The sequence below is a fragment of the Geosmithia morbida genome (assembly GCF_012550715.1).
Source record: "Geosmithia morbida isolate 1262 chromosome Unknown scaffold_1, whole genome shotgun sequence".
Taxonomy (NCBI): domain Eukaryota; kingdom Fungi; phylum Ascomycota; class Sordariomycetes; order Hypocreales; family Bionectriaceae; genus Geosmithia; species Geosmithia morbida.
In genome coordinates, this window is record NW_023336188.1 from 1,415,018 (window position 1) to 1,429,462 (window position 14,445).

The 14,445-nt window shown below is 51.9% G+C and overlaps 7 protein-coding genes across 7 annotated transcripts; 2 read left to right on the forward strand and 5 right to left on the reverse strand.

Moving 5' to 3' along the window:
• Positions 1-1,212: 1,212 nt before the first annotated feature.
• On the reverse strand, positions 1,213-2,381 carry GMORB2_1181 (26S proteasome regulatory subunit N8; the record flags this gene model as incomplete). The annotated part of the gene is made up of 3 exons (XM_035463163.1): positions 1,213-1,788; positions 1,858-2,129; positions 2,192-2,381. 3 exons carry the CDS (start codon positions 2,379-2,381, stop codon positions 1,213-1,215), a joined length of 1,038 nt encoding a protein of 345 aa, XP_035324587.1.
• A 1,268-nt stretch (positions 2,382-3,649) lies between these two features.
• Positions 3,650-4,627, forward strand: GMORB2_1182 (adenylate kinase; the record flags this gene model as incomplete). The annotated part of the gene is made up of 3 exons (XM_035463164.1): positions 3,650-3,797; positions 3,872-3,924; positions 4,013-4,627. 3 exons carry the CDS (start codon positions 3,650-3,652, stop codon positions 4,625-4,627), a joined length of 816 nt encoding a protein of 271 aa, XP_035324588.1.
• An 867-nt stretch (positions 4,628-5,494) lies between these two features.
• Positions 5,495-8,271, reverse strand: GMORB2_1183 (protein HOOK3; the record flags this gene model as incomplete). The annotated part of the gene is made up of 5 exons (XM_035463165.1): positions 5,495-5,695; positions 5,788-5,874; positions 6,006-7,739; positions 7,818-8,108; positions 8,203-8,271. The coding sequence occupies 5 exons, from the start codon at positions 8,269-8,271 to the stop codon at positions 5,495-5,497; spliced, it is 2,382 nt and encodes a 793-aa protein (XP_035324589.1).
• A 1,239-nt stretch (positions 8,272-9,510) lies between these two features.
• GMORB2_1184 (uncharacterized protein) lies at positions 9,511-9,855 on the reverse strand (the record flags this gene model as incomplete). Its single annotated transcript, XM_035463166.1, has 2 exons — positions 9,511-9,625; positions 9,683-9,855. The coding sequence occupies 2 exons, from the start codon at positions 9,853-9,855 to the stop codon at positions 9,511-9,513; spliced, it is 288 nt and encodes a 95-aa protein (XP_035324590.1).
• Positions 9,856-10,798: 943 nt separating this feature from the next.
• GMORB2_1185 (uncharacterized protein) lies at positions 10,799-11,506 on the reverse strand (the record flags this gene model as incomplete). The annotated part of the gene is made up of 1 exon (XM_035463167.1): positions 10,799-11,506. The coding sequence occupies one exon, from the start codon at positions 11,504-11,506 to the stop codon at positions 10,799-10,801; it is 708 nt and encodes a 235-aa protein (XP_035324591.1).
• Positions 11,507-12,131: 625 nt separating this feature from the next.
• GMORB2_1186 (small subunit ribosomal protein S23e) lies at positions 12,132-12,664 on the forward strand (the record flags this gene model as incomplete). The annotated part of the gene is made up of 2 exons (XM_035463168.1): positions 12,132-12,390; positions 12,486-12,664. 2 exons carry the CDS (start codon positions 12,132-12,134, stop codon positions 12,662-12,664), a joined length of 438 nt encoding a protein of 145 aa, XP_035324592.1.
• A 232-nt stretch (positions 12,665-12,896) lies between these two features.
• GMORB2_1187 (4-hydroxybenzoate polyprenyltransferase) lies at positions 12,897-14,123 on the reverse strand (the record flags this gene model as incomplete). The annotated part of the gene is made up of 1 exon (XM_035463169.1): positions 12,897-14,123. One exon carries the CDS (start codon positions 14,121-14,123, stop codon positions 12,897-12,899), a length of 1,227 nt encoding a protein of 408 aa, XP_035324593.1.
• Between the last annotated feature and the right edge of the window lie 322 nt (positions 14,124-14,445).

The window sequence follows — 14,445 nt, forward strand, 5'->3', positions numbered from 1 at the left end:
GTGTAACAACATTGTTTTGCGATTTGTACTACTACTACATTTATTTGTATTTCATGCCGGGCTCTCGCATATCATAGATGCCCGTATATGTAGACATTGTACCCTATATGTACCAAGAGAAGAAAAAAATCACTAGACTGTGAATTGTTGTGTTCAAACCATCGTTCTAGCGTGGATGTCGTGAACAGCGCATACTTGTGCAGCGGCACGCGCGCCGCCGCAGTGGAGCAGGTCAAACAAGCATCCAACACCATCACATGAAATGGCCATCGGCACGAGATGCCAAACGGTCTACCCTCTCATCGCCAATTCCTCACGTCTCTGATAAATTCTCTGGCAGCGACGACTACGCAAACTCCTCAACCTGACGGTGAAGACACCCGCCGCCAGCTCCTCCTCACCCTCCATGTCCTCTTCCCCACCTTGGTCCTGCCGGCCCTCGACTTACTAGACCACCAACTCATCACCTGCTTGGAATGCCCGGAATTGCTTGAGTTGGACGGAAGGGGCGGCGCCGACGCACAACCGCCAGTAGTGTACGTCGTCAAGTCGACGGGTGGTGATAATGGGCGCCGTAGCAAACGTCGCCATGACGCCGCAGCAACCAAAAGTTACGTGGTGCGCATGTCGGCATGGAGCTGCTCCTGCGAAGGATTTGTCCTTGATGCATTCACACCGATATCGGTGACTGGGATGTCTACGGAGGAAGCGGAGATACAGGAGGGGGGCGACCGCGATCAGCGAACAGCAAGTTATCCGTCGCCTAGATGGGAGTTTGGAGGCTTGAGTAACAATGGCCAGGAAGGGAAGGGCAGCCATATACCCTGCTGCAAACATCTGCTTGCCTGTTTATTGGCGCAAACATGGGGCCAGTCGCCCGGAACTCATGTTGAGAATAGGCGAGTGTCTAGAGAAGAGCTTGCGGGCACCGTGGCAGGGCTATGAGCTTGGGACATGATATCGTGTCAGGATAGCTGGTAGTCATCATGAACGCGGATGACTGTGGCATACATGCCACATAACTTAGGTAGAAGAAAAGATTCTTCTTCAAATGACTATTCTCCAATGTACGAGTACAATCAGGCATCTAATAACCCATGCTTTAAAATGTGTCAATAGCCATGTAGGATCAACCCATCAAACACGCCCAGACCATTTTTGCCCCGAGCGCCTTGCCCGTCTAAAGTACCCAGTCATCCTCCCGTTTCTTCATTATTTCGTCTTATCCTTAGACTCCTGCTCCTTGTCCTTATCCCCAACCTCCTTGCTCTCGCCGCTGGCCCCATTGGCCTGGCCCTCCTTGTCCTTGATCAGCTCCTCCTTCTTGGCTTCTTGCTCCTCCTGCTGTTGCCTGTTCTGGACCTTGTTCTCAATCAGGTCGTGGAAGGCAATGATGGCCCGTATTAGACTGCTCAGATAGATAGACATAAGTTGATCGTTGGTCTTGACGCTCAGAGCGTTGGCGAGCTCGCCGCTGCCGGTCTTGCCACCCGTTTCGGGGGTGAAGAGGTTCGGTAGCAGGTTGAAGATGTCCTGAAGGTTTCCGAGGATGGCGTGGTTGACGGGCAGGCTGCCGTCCAGGACCTTTTGGAGGTAGGCCCCGATATCACGTAGGCGCAGGTGGAGTCCCTGCAGCGACTGCAGCTGATTGGTGACGCGGGTCGAGAGAGTGCCGACGGCCACATCTCGGATATCTCTTAATAGATGCTCGACACCAATCTCCTCCGCTTCCTCGGCTTCGATGGTTGACGGGATGTGGACAAAGGTCCTCGACGTCGTGGTGCCATCCTGCAAGAAAGAGTCAGCCGACCAAGCCTTGGAAGAAATAGATACATAGCAAAGGAAAGAAAAACCTACATCCTTGATCTCTTCCACGGCAAAGTAAGCATCTGTAGGAACGCCTGCCTCCTTGGGCTGCACATCAATGATGACTAGGAGAGGGTTCGGTGTGTAGCGCTTGAAGAGCTCGTTGACCTGGAGGTCCGAGGCTCGCAGCTTGGGGCCGGAGTGGTACCATCCTATCAGCTTCTCACGCGCATTTATCTTCTTAAACATGTCATTCATGCTCTCGATGAAGTTATGGTCCAGGAACCAAACCGACGGGTCCTTTTCATCCTCCTCGAACGGCACTGCGGGCACCACATCAGCACATTGATGCCATACACGAAGCACATCCATGACGTAAACGTACCAGCAAAGCTGTTGGATACTCTCACAGTCTTTCCATCATTCTGTCCGAGAAGAACACCAACCACTCGCCGTGACTTGACCTGGTTCTGTATGGTTCGGTTGTAGTGGTCGACGGCACTCAGCAGCACAAGAGGCGCAACGGTGACGTTTCGGCTGACGAGGGAGAGGGTCTCCGTCGTGGTGGAAGGCATGGTGGTTGTGTGTTGAGAGTCTTTTTGTCTGTGTTGACCACAGGCAGTTATGGAGGAGGGAGACACGCGATGGATCGATGAAGAGATGTGACGTTGCTGGAAATTGGACAAGTTGGCTCGTCGAATGCCGTACTCGTACGTACACTGAATGCTGCCTGCCTTCTAACTGTAGCTGCTGAGCTCCGACACGAGCCCATCCGCGAAAGGCTCGAGCCTCAATAAATCACGTGACATTGTGCATCAGCCTCTATCGAACGTGGTGTGTGGCTTGGTCGTATTAGTCATATATGCACTGTCGGTAATGTCCGATGAAACACCGACAGGTCGTAATAATGAGTTTAGGTAGTCAGCGTACGGAATCAAGAATACATGAAATACAATCAATATAAATATATGTACAAGGCCTAACCTGTGATTGACACGACTTGGAGGGAAAAAGGTATATATGTTTCCGATACAACAAATTCCGGATGCGTTTCAATGCATTGCGAAGAGCAATTAATGGCTCTATATCACCGTGTAACGACGCTTTTGTCCAACATAAGACATGTGATGCAGTTGCGGATGACCGGATACCGAGCGGTCCTGGGCCTCGGCGACTGACGGACATATGGAAAGGACATGAATATAGAGTATTCGGGTACAAACAAGTGTAACCTCCCTATGGGGGATTCATCATTAGACAAACATGTGGCGTGTTACTTGTAAGACCTTTGACTTGGAATGGCAGTCCCTAAATGAGAAAGAAAAGACTCGGGGGAAGATAAATCATCCAAAAATGCGATATTATTACTCGGACAAGTGAACAGGGGCACCGGACGATGTTTGTGGCTCCAGCCCCCCCCCGTACGAGATCCATACTGCTGCTACTCTTATAGTACTGCTCAAAATACTAATACTATTCAGAGTACTGGCAAACATGGGCACGGTACTTCAATACGGTTGCGAACGTCTCAAGCGGTACTCAGGCAAAAAGTACTCAGTCCGCGCACTGAGGCAAAACTGTGTCCCATCGTAGCCAATCAAGCCTCTCGCTCGCCCAAGCTCCCTCCAGCCGTGACCCGTGGCCTGCGACGGAGACGGCACCAGTATTTCCCACCCGCTATTAACTTGTTGGCCTGGCTTCAATTCCTTTTATTCTAGCTTTAAGCACTGCTTCCGAACCGGTCACGACATCCCCTATTCCCTCCTCATTTTCCTCCGTTCTCTTTATTCCCTCCTCCCCATATACAGTCTATACCCCCAATTGACTCGCCAACACCGCCATCATGGGCATCATCGAGGACGAGGTTAAGCAATTGAAGGATGTCATCGGCAACCTCGAGTCGCGCATCAGGAGGCTCGAGGACCGTGGTGCCGGCTCGTCGCCGACCGCCGCCGATCTCCGCATGATTCTCATCGGACCTCCCGGCGCTGGTGAGTTTTTTTCTCTCCTCTCTGGCCTTTTTCTGCTTTCCTGGCTGTTACTGACTTGCGCGCGTGCTTTCAAGGCAAGGGAACGCAGGCCCCCAAGCTGAAGGAGCGATTTTCTTGCTGCCACCTGGTATGTTTCCCCATCCAACAATCCCTGACCGCGCGGAAATGTCCTATGCATCTTCTCATGAACACCATATCTGACTTCTCTATCGCAGGCTACCGGTGATATGCTCCGTTCCCAGGTCGCCAAGAAGACTCCCCTCGGTCGCGAAGCCAAGAAGATTATGGACCAGGGCGGTCTGGTCAGCGACGACATCGTCATTGGCATGATCAAGGAGGAGCTGGACAACAACAAGGAGTGCCAGGGCGGCTTCATCCTCGACGGTTTCCCGCGCACCGTTCCTCAGGCCGAGGGCCTGGACGCCATGCTCAAGGAGCGTAGCAAGGAGCTTCAGCACGCCGTCGAGCTGCAGATTGACGACTCCCTTCTCGTTGAGCGCATCACCGGCCGTCTTGTTCACCCCGCCTCCGGACGCAGCTACCACCGCACCTTCAACCCCCCCAAAGAATACATGAAGGACGACATCACCGGCGAGCCCCTCATCCAGCGCAGCGACGACAACGCCGAGGCCCTCACCAAGCGCCTGGGCACCTACCATGCTCAGACCTCCCCTGTCGTTGGCTACTACCAGAAGACTGGGATTTGGAAGGCCATTGACGCCAGCCAGGAGCCCGGCCAGGTTTGGAAGAGCATGCTCAACATCGTCGAGCCCGATTCCGCCAAGGGCCACGGTTCCACTATTCTCTCCAGGCTCACTGGTTCCAACTAGGTATAATATTTTTACCTTTGCCACGTCTCCTCCTCTCCCCCTCCCGCTTCCTTCTCTCGGTTGGATAATGACTAGGAGTTCATATGGTGGGTGGACCACGAGAGTGTAATCCACCCCCTCTCCCCCTACCTACCACCTACACCCTACACTTACCACCAGACGAATCGTCATGTGTAACAAATATATATCGAGGCCGCCTTGTGTCGCCTGTTTGTGTCACCGGTCAGATGAAAAATACTAAGCCGCTTTTTAATCTTATACGAAACAACCGCTCGCCGTCACCAATGGGTTCCTGTGATGTACTACGCGGACTAAGTAACGATACCGTCTGAAATCTATATAAATTGGTGTAATACTAGGGGGTATATATGAGAATAACATGATGGCAAGTGGCTAATCACCTGCTTCTTTCCTCCAGTCTGAAAGGCGCAGGTAACATTGTACCAACTAACAGCACAAACATAAAAGAAACGAGAGAAACGAGGGCATGGAAGGGAACCAGGTCCTCCCATTGCAATGCTACAACCCAAGGAAATGATGAAATAAAGAAAATGAAAGATTGTATGCCCCCTATTTTCCCCTCCAAACGTCCAGCCGAGCGCCCTTGTGCTAGGCCCTCACTGGACTTGTTGATGACATCTGCTCAGCTGACGATGTGCACACGCAAGGGAAGATATTTCTGGATATGTCGACGTTGTGGACTTGTTGCCCTTGTTTCTTTGAATCGTTTATCCTTGGATTTCTCTTCTTCTCAATTCCGAATTTACACACCTCATCACCAGTCTAGGGACGGGCTGCGGGACCACGGACTTGGGAGGAACTTGAGGGTCCTCCATCATCTCCTCGGGGTAGCTGACAAAGTCAGTTTTAGTAGAGGTAGAGCGAGTCGCGGCGGCGCAACTGACCATTGACCATCTGCCTCTGCTTGTGCAGCCAGCTCTTGGGGGTGTGGTGCGACCTCTGTAGCACGACGTGGTTGCTCTGAAGACGGCTGGTGACGTCGTACCACGCCGTCGCCATAAGGGAATTCTCCCGCTCAAGGTTCTTGATGATCTGCTCCGAGGCGGCCTAGAATAACTATTGTCAGGTTTGCTGTCCTGGTACAATAGGACAGCATACGACGTGTATGGTATGATGTTGCTCAGGGCGTCAAAACATACCTTCTGTTGTGCTGCTGCCTCTCCGCCCAGAACAGCCTTGAGTTTGCGCTGCAGTTCGACGCGTTCCTGTTCCGATTTCTCCAGTTGCTTCAGAGCCCATCAAGTCAGTTCCAAACATCGAATCCAAGAAACAAAAATGGGATAGGCCTGGCCACGATTTTGGTCCATGATTCCCCTGTCCCTCGTCTATTCACGGGGGTTGTGGTGCCTAGACTCACCTCATTCCGCTCAATCAGACGAGCACGAAGCTTCTCAACCTTGTCGCTCTCCTTCTTAGAAGCTTCCGAGGCATCTCCGCCCCTGCTGTCAGAGAGATCCCTGCCTTCCTCGAGGTCCCTGCGGAACTTGTCCTTGGCAAGGAGCGCTTCGATGAGCTGGGTCTTCTGAGCGTCACGTTCACCAACAATGAAGCTGTGCTTCTCGCGCAACCGATCAAGTTCAGCTTTAAGGGACTCCGATACCGTTGTATCGGTAGCCCTGAGCTGGTTTAACGCTTCGACGCTGTCCTTGTCGACAGCAGAAAGTTCTGATTTGGCAGTTAGTAACTGGCGAGATTGGTCGGCGATATGTGTCTCTAGCTCCGCAATGCGCCTCTGGGCCATTTCGAGGCCCTCCGTCTTTTGCAGGTATTGATTCCGCAGCTCGATAAAGGCATCAGACCTGTAGTACTGGATGGTAAGCTTATGAACCCTGTGGTCGACCTTATTATCCACTAACCCTTCGCCGACCATGTTCTTCGACAAGGCTTCGGCATGGTTATGAGCAATGGTGTACTTCTCGAACATCTCGTTGAAGTTTTTCTGGAGATTTTCCCGATGGGCCTTCTCCTCTTCCAGCTCTCGCCGCAGAGGACCGGCCTCGCCTGTTGAATTCACAGACCTCCGTAGAAGGTCATTCTCAGACTTCAAGCGCGACAGTTCTAACGGTATATTTGTCTGGGCATCTTCAGCTGCGTTGTTTAGCTCGTCCTCGAGATTGAGACCGGAGCTGTCTGGGGCGACAAGCTGGCCAGGAATTCCAGTTCCTTGCTGGATCTGGTCTTGGAGGTCTTGGATGAAGGCTTCGTCGTGGCTGCGTTGGTCTTTTAGATGCCTCAGTTCATCCTCGAGGGCAGCGACGTCCCTGATAAGTTGTGACTTCTGGTTGCGCTCGTCCCACAGATGCTGCTCGGATTGCGTTATCATCTTGGTGAGCTCATCTTCGGCCTTCCTCGTCCGGGCGGAACGGTCCTTGTCATCAGTGAGCGACCGCAGCTGCTCTTGGAGCTCCGCACGCTCATATTGGAGGTTCTGAACTTCCCTGACGAGATGCTGCTGGGATTCGAGCTTCTGCTTGTAACGCTCAGCTGTGTTGGCTTTCTTCTCCAGTTCCTCAGCCTTGTGCTTCCACTCTGTAGCTTGGTCTCGCAACTCGTCCGCCAAGACGCTCCTTTGCGTGAGCCGCTGAACCTCCATCTCAAGATGGGCCCTGACTTTGTCATGGTTTCGAATTTGCTCCTCGTTTCGGGCGATGATCTCCATTTGTTCGTGAACCTGAGCCTCAAGCATTTTAAGAGCCTCGGCGTTGCTGGCCCCATCTTGGGTAGCTTTCCTTAGAACCTCGAGCTCACGATCATTCTTCTCCTTCTCGTATCGGAGTTCTTCGTGACTCAGTTGCAGGTGCTCAAGGCGCGTGATGTAGTCGGACAAGTTCTTCTTGGTCACGTCAAGCTGTTGACGGAGGGCAGCATTCTGCTCCTCTACGAGCAAGTCTATATCTCGAGCTTCCATAACAGCATCTATAGCTTCATCCAGGTCATCGTCATCCTTGGATGCTGCAATATCCTGCTGCACGATGGTGATGATCTGCATGATTTCAGCCTGCGTATCGCGATCGAGACTGTGCTGGATCCTTGGGACATATCTCTGGTTGTCAGGACCGAGGGCGGCAGCGGATACCATGACGGCAATCAGCTACAATGAAAGAGGCGTCAATAACTGGTGGACGAAGAATCTCCTGCATGCAACCACAGGAGTGGGAGCAAATCATACCTGGCTCATGCCCTGGGAGTTTGGGTTGTCGGCAATGGCATGGTAGTCGTATTTTTTGGCCTGGCAACTCAGCATGGGAATTTGGCGACGAATGAAGCGGAAAAGGCCCTTGTAGACGGTTTGAATATTGCGCTTGTTCTTGAGGTATCTAGATGTGGAGGTGCCCGTCGTCTCTAGATTGGAGGGATCAAACTCAGGGTCGAGCTCGTGGAGAATGTGAGCGAGGGTGACTCCCGTGCAAAGCTCCTCGAGGGACTCTACTGCACGGTCTAGTTCAAAGACTCGGTTCACCTTATCGGAGTGGTAACAAGCGGTTAGCATCCTTGGTTCTTTCGGCTAATTTCATGGTCTGGCACGGGCGTCGCGGCACAGAGAATATACGTACAGCTTTCAGCAGCGCAGCCTGGGCGCTCAGGCTGTAGGCCGGCATGGCCTTAGCCGCTGGCTGAGGCATCCTGATATATCAATGCTAGCTGGACAGGGAGAGGACGGAGTATGTAGGAATATGCTGTAGATCGTGTGTTCGTAACAATGTTGGAGGAGGGGGCTCGGGTCAAAGTATTGGTAGGCGTGTCACGGCGGAGAATAGCGGCAACGGCGAAGAGCACAATGGGCAAAGCAAGCCTGGACGGAGCTGCCTAAACCCAGGCCGTCTGTATACTCTACAAGACGACTATGGTGACGGCACTCATGGCCCTTGGTGTCAGCAAGGACGCGTTCGTTGGGTAGGTTGTCAAGTTAAATTGGACGTGGCTTCCCCCCTCTCCCGACAGCTTTGATCCACAGCAGGGGGGGTCTCGAGCTCAGCAGTAAGGGGTCCCCGTTACTCTTCGCTGCTTATTACATATATTACAGGCTACTGCCGCTTCTGCATCACAACGGGTCATGCACCCCAATCCTTGTGTACCGCAGATGTCTGAGCAGTGGGATCTCAGTGTGTGCATCCTTGCTGCCATCCATCTATTCTCTCTAATTATTTCCCCTATTTCTAATGTGCATACTCGTAGACGTGACAGACGTCGTGTCTCAGGGGACTCGGTGACTACCAATGGATACGAGCAGTATTACTACTCGTCTAGGTAATAATAATGCACAGCTAAAACCCTGTACTCCGTACGTCGCAAGTAAGTAATAACACAGTAAGGACAAGTTGATACAAGACCCCAAAGAGAGGTCACCGAGCTGACCGCTTTTGCCTACAAGCCTGACAGCCCTTTTTCTTTGTTGTTGTTGTTGTTGTTGTGTTGCTGCTGGGTAATGACCATGTGCAACATCACAACCTAGTACTAAGTAGTAATATAACGATACCGCTATATCTACTGTCTCTGCCTAACATCGTGCATGTATCAATCGCGCCGTAGTAGCAGTGGAAATATTATTCATGTCGTCTGGACTCGTACACATGTCACACATACGATAGACACGTACCCAACCATCTGAAACATGATGAAACAGCGCTTTGATATTCTTTGTGAACTATGCAAATTAAGCCCAATGGCACACACATCAGTCAATACAATCAATGTCCAGCCGGGCCAGGGCGCAGCGCAGAGCGGTATCCGGTGAGTTTCCCTAGTCCCAGCACTGACTCTAGGCATCCAGCAAGAACCGAACCCAGCAGAATCGCTACCATAAAACCCCATACATAAATAATCCTTTACTCCTTGAAGAGAAAACCATACAGTTTTAACGATTAAATGCCCGAGTTGATTGACATTTCCTGATCCGCCTCAACCGTCATCTTGTGCTCTGTGCCCCAGGCCGAGATTGCCGCCAGGGCATCCTCGGGTGCTTCCACGGCGAATCCCCTATATACTGATTAGCCTATATTCCAATTTGGGATGCATAGAGTGGTGTATGAGTACTTGATAATGTTGTAGGTGTGGGTGATGGTGCCACCCGCAGCAATTATATCGTCCTTGGCCTTTTGTACGATGGAGTCGGGAGTGTCTTTGTCCGCAAAGGAGATAACGGCGGACTTTCCAAGGACGTTGGGGACCACGGCCAGGGTGGCGACGACGAAGCTGACGGCACGCATTATGGATAAAAAGTTGGTCTTTGGATGTAGTTTGGGCGGTATCTTCGATTGAGCCCAAAGGTATGTGTTGTCGGAATATTGTTTTGTTGGAAGTTGTGTTTAGTAGAAGGAAGATGGAAAATAATTGTTTGGTGAACGTCTGGCGTCTGACCGTGAAGTGAGGAGATGGCGGATCAGAGTACTTATGTCGTGTTTCCTCGAAGTTGAGAAGAGTGGCGGCGGCACCGAACGAAGCATGTGTCAATAAGAGAGGGAGAGCGGGTGCCTTGCCTTAACAAATGACCCCGGATGTGGCGAAATGGGTTGGTCAGGCTTCCGCCTATTCCGACTGATTCAAGCTACCCGAAGCTTAGCCGCCAACATCTGGCCGTCTCCGCCTGCCCTCTTGGGCAGGAGGGTATGACACAATAGGCAAACCTACTAACAATTAGGACTCACATGTGAATCCAGAAGTTCTGCGCTATCAGTACATTGGAGGGGCTGCGATACAAGTCAACACGACTACACACTTTTAGATAGCTGTGTACTCGTATAACATAAGTTCCTCTAGCTTACGTCGCACTATGTAAATAAGCATGGTCATGTTGAGCGATCTAGAAACCACTAAAAGTCTCCTGATTCCTTCGTGACGACTACCGCGTCCCAATTTACCCCGCCCCGTGAAGGAATCATTTGTTCTTTCATCTCTGGCGTGGATTGTGCTTGTGAAGACTGGCTGAGATTTACTGGGAACGGTAGTAATGATGGTTTCTTTGTATGTAAAAACAGAGGAAAGGGTGTAGTTAGAAGAATAGAAGGCTGCATGGTCGTATTATACATAGTTCTTCAGTGCAAGCCATATTGTTACAGATGATGGTAGCAGCAAGAAGTCTCATTCTTCAAACCAAAAACGCCGAAACAATGCATATGAGATAGATAGCACCTAAGCATGGTACCTGCGACGTCACATCTTTGCGTTTCCAGCAAGTATACCGCTTTCGTTCCAGACATCCTTGCTCTCCTGCTCAACAGACCTCATAGCCTTCGCAACGTCATCAAGTTTAGCCACAACGTCAATAACGCCGTTGTTGACACGCCGGAAATACTCATCGTTGGCTTCGCGCCGCCTCCTCGCCAGAAGAATGTCAGTTTCCGTTTCCTTTTCCAGCTTCGCGCCCAGGCGCTCAACCTCAGCGGCGCTGCTCTCTGGTTTTGCGCTTTGAGACGCTGCTGTGCTCTTGGCACCGTCTGTCGCTTCGCCTGGTCCGGACTTGGACCCGTCACCCATGGCGCCCTTCATATTACGCATTTCATCCCCTAGCAGAGATGAGGTCCCGTCACGGTATGCCGTTTCGATAGCGTCATCTGCCTCGCTTCTCGCCCATGCCTGCGCGAGTGCGATTTGAGCAGTACGAAGATCTCCCAGTTTGCGGTCATGCTCGGGCCCAAACACGTGAGTACCTCCTGAGGCAGATAGTTCGACCTCCTCCAATGTCGCCTGCATCTCAGCCCAGAGAGCATCGGTCCTATCCGTGTTTCGCGCACTCTCCGCCTTGGGGCCCCTCGGTGGACGCTGCACATTTGTTGCTGCCAGGCCGCTCGCTCCGATATCGAGGTTTGAACGTTCTCGCGTTAAGGGGCTGCGACCCGGGACCGAGGAGCCCGCGGACATGATGCCGGGGATAGAGACATGGGAGGCGGCTGGGGACGGGTGAAGGAAGAGGGACGGAGGTGGCTGACGCTGGGAATTGCTCTGGGTTTTCGACGGAATAGCCATATTATTCTCGTCTATCGTGTCTGATGTGTCTTGGGTGCGGACAGGCCGCAACAGGCCACGCCGACCTGCCCCCGAGGGTGTCATAGTGCTGAGAGCTGACAGGCGCAGAGGTATGATAAGCTGACTACTAATACACTGACGAAGTAATATTACGAATAATACGAGTGCCACCAGTAGCAGTAGCGAGCGGAAATTCCATTTACCCGATGTCCCGACCATGCGCCACAAGGCAGGTTTAACTCGAAAAAAGCCCCCCACATTGAACCTTGCCCATAATGTCACGTGAAGAATGGCGCACGGCCCACAACACACTATATTTCCCCTCTAGGGTGTAAAAACCCTACCAAGAACTTCCGAGAAGGCTCAGTCCGTCATCTTGCACTCCGCCAACTGACTTCATACCGATCACCGTCGCGATACCCAACTAAATCGGTGAGTGCAGCAACGCCCATATCCAGTCCCATCGAACTTCGATTAAATTACCGACCGATTTACAATTTGCTAATTCGACAAAGCAATCATGAGTGGAGGCAAGCCCCGTGGTCTCAACGCTGCGCGCAAGCTGCGCATGAACAGGAAGGACCAGAAATGGGCCGACCTGCACTGGAAGCGTGGTGCCCTCGGCACTGCCTTCAAGTCCTCGCCTTTCGGTGGCTCTTCGCACGCTAAGGGTATCGTCCTCGAGAAGGTCGGTGTCGAGGCCAAACAGCCCAACTCCGCCATTCGCAAGTGCGTCCGTGTCCAGCTTATCAAGAACGGCAAGAAGGTCACTGCTTTCGGTATGTTTGAAGAAGAATTCGCGCAATGATACGACTTCCTCCGTGGAAACAAATCTACTCGCATGTACTAACACAGGCTCTTTTTTCTTTCTTAGTCCCCAACGACGGTTGCCTGAACTTCGTGGACGAGAACGACGAGGTCCTCCTGGCTGGTTTTGGTCGCAAGGGCAAGGCCAAGGGCGATATCCCCGGTGTGCGATTCAAGGTCGTCAAGGTCTCTGGTGTCGGTCTGGCCGCTCTGTGGAAGGAGAAGAAAGAGAAGCCCCGTACCTAAGAAAACTACATGTTTTGTGCATTGAAACAACATTATTTGGGGGAGTCAAAAAGGCTTGATTGCATGGCATTACAGGTTAGGGTTTTCGATCAGAGGGCTATCTAAAAAAATAAAAAAAAAATAGATCTGAAAGCACCAGGAGTCACGCAATTTGCACGCAATTTCGAGTGAATTCGAATATGTGTTGCATATAATGCTACATGAATTATGTACAGAATTTTGGCGACGAGAATTACTCTTCTGATTCCTTCTTAGCCATTCCAGCGTCTTTCTGTGTTTCGTAAGTGTAGCGGACAGCATAGTCTGCAGCCAGTCCGAGACTGATGATGCCGCCCGTGATCCAACATCCATGGACGAACCACCACCAACAGTCCTGGACATTCTTCAGCTTGAGTCGTCTTATCATGATGCCCAGAGAGATCAGTGCTCCACCGCAACTACCTGCAAAGAAAGCGGGACCCGCTCCCGCTGCATACCCAGCAGCTGCAAGTAGGCTGACCTGAGTAGCCGCCAAACCGAGAAGAACCTGCTTCGTCTCCGCATCGTGTTTAAGAGCGATGCTCTTGATACCAGCCTTGACGTCGTCCTTGATATCCATATGAGCGTAGATCATGTCGTACAACACGGTCCACGAAATACATGAAGCGTAGAGACACACAGCTGATGTCAACGCGGGTAGATTTGTGAGGATATCAATCCCAAGAGCTGGATAACCCAAAAATGCACCCCAGGAAAAGGTAAGTCCAAGGACGAACTGCGGGTAGTATGTGACCCTCTTAGCTAGTGGGTAGCTTCCGACGAAGAGTAGACTCGGGACTGCGTAGAACAGGCATTGAGATGGGAATTGGAGCAGGACACAAAGCCCGGCCAGCATCTGAGCACCGGTAAAGACCAGTCCGTTGAAGGGGGTGATGGCACCGCGAGCAATTGGCCTCAATCTGGTACGTGCGACAAGAGGGTCCAGATTCCTGTCCCAAAGATCATTGACTCCGCATCCAGCACCTCGCATTATGAAAGCCCCCGACATGAATAGAAGTGAGTATCCAACAACACTAGTGGGTGTGGCCATGGGAACTGCCAACGGGGCTGCCATCAGGGTCGAGAAGAGGCAAGGAAAAAAGAGGTACAGAGTCCCCGCAGGCTTGTCTATCCGGGACAGCTCGGCATAAGGGACCACTGAAGAAGGAAGCTTGGAGAGAAAGCCAGTTGTCGGGGGCGTGTACTCCGGCAGCTTGGGCGTATCTATATTGCCATTGCTTGGTGCAGCGGGTGATAGTAGGCGACTGGTTTGACGGAAGGCCGTCGGCGAGTGGACGCCCAGTCCTTCCCGCAGAGGACGTGGCCAGACACCTTGAATTCCTGTTCGGGACACGAAACCCAACCGTGGTCGCGCATGTATTCGCGGGCCACCTCCGAGTGTGGCCCGTAACGGGACTTTCGGCAGTTCGAGAACCCTCATGAGGGGGGTACCTAGGACAAGTTCAGCAACTGAGTTAAAGTTAAAGATGAGCTGCAAACATTGTTTACCTTGTATAAAGCTAGGTGTCCGTTGCTACCGTCTCGTATACGGGTTGTCGGATCACCCTGAGCATATGTACTCGTGTGAATATCAAAGCCGGTACCGCGTAGTAACTGGCTACACGTGATTGGATTTCTTTGGTCAAACCCGCGCAACTGGACTGATATTTGGATTAGGTAATACAGGAAGCACAGGAAACACACGGCATGCGTGAACATGAATTCAGTCGTGTTTGTTGCGCCAACATTAATTTGGCATCACT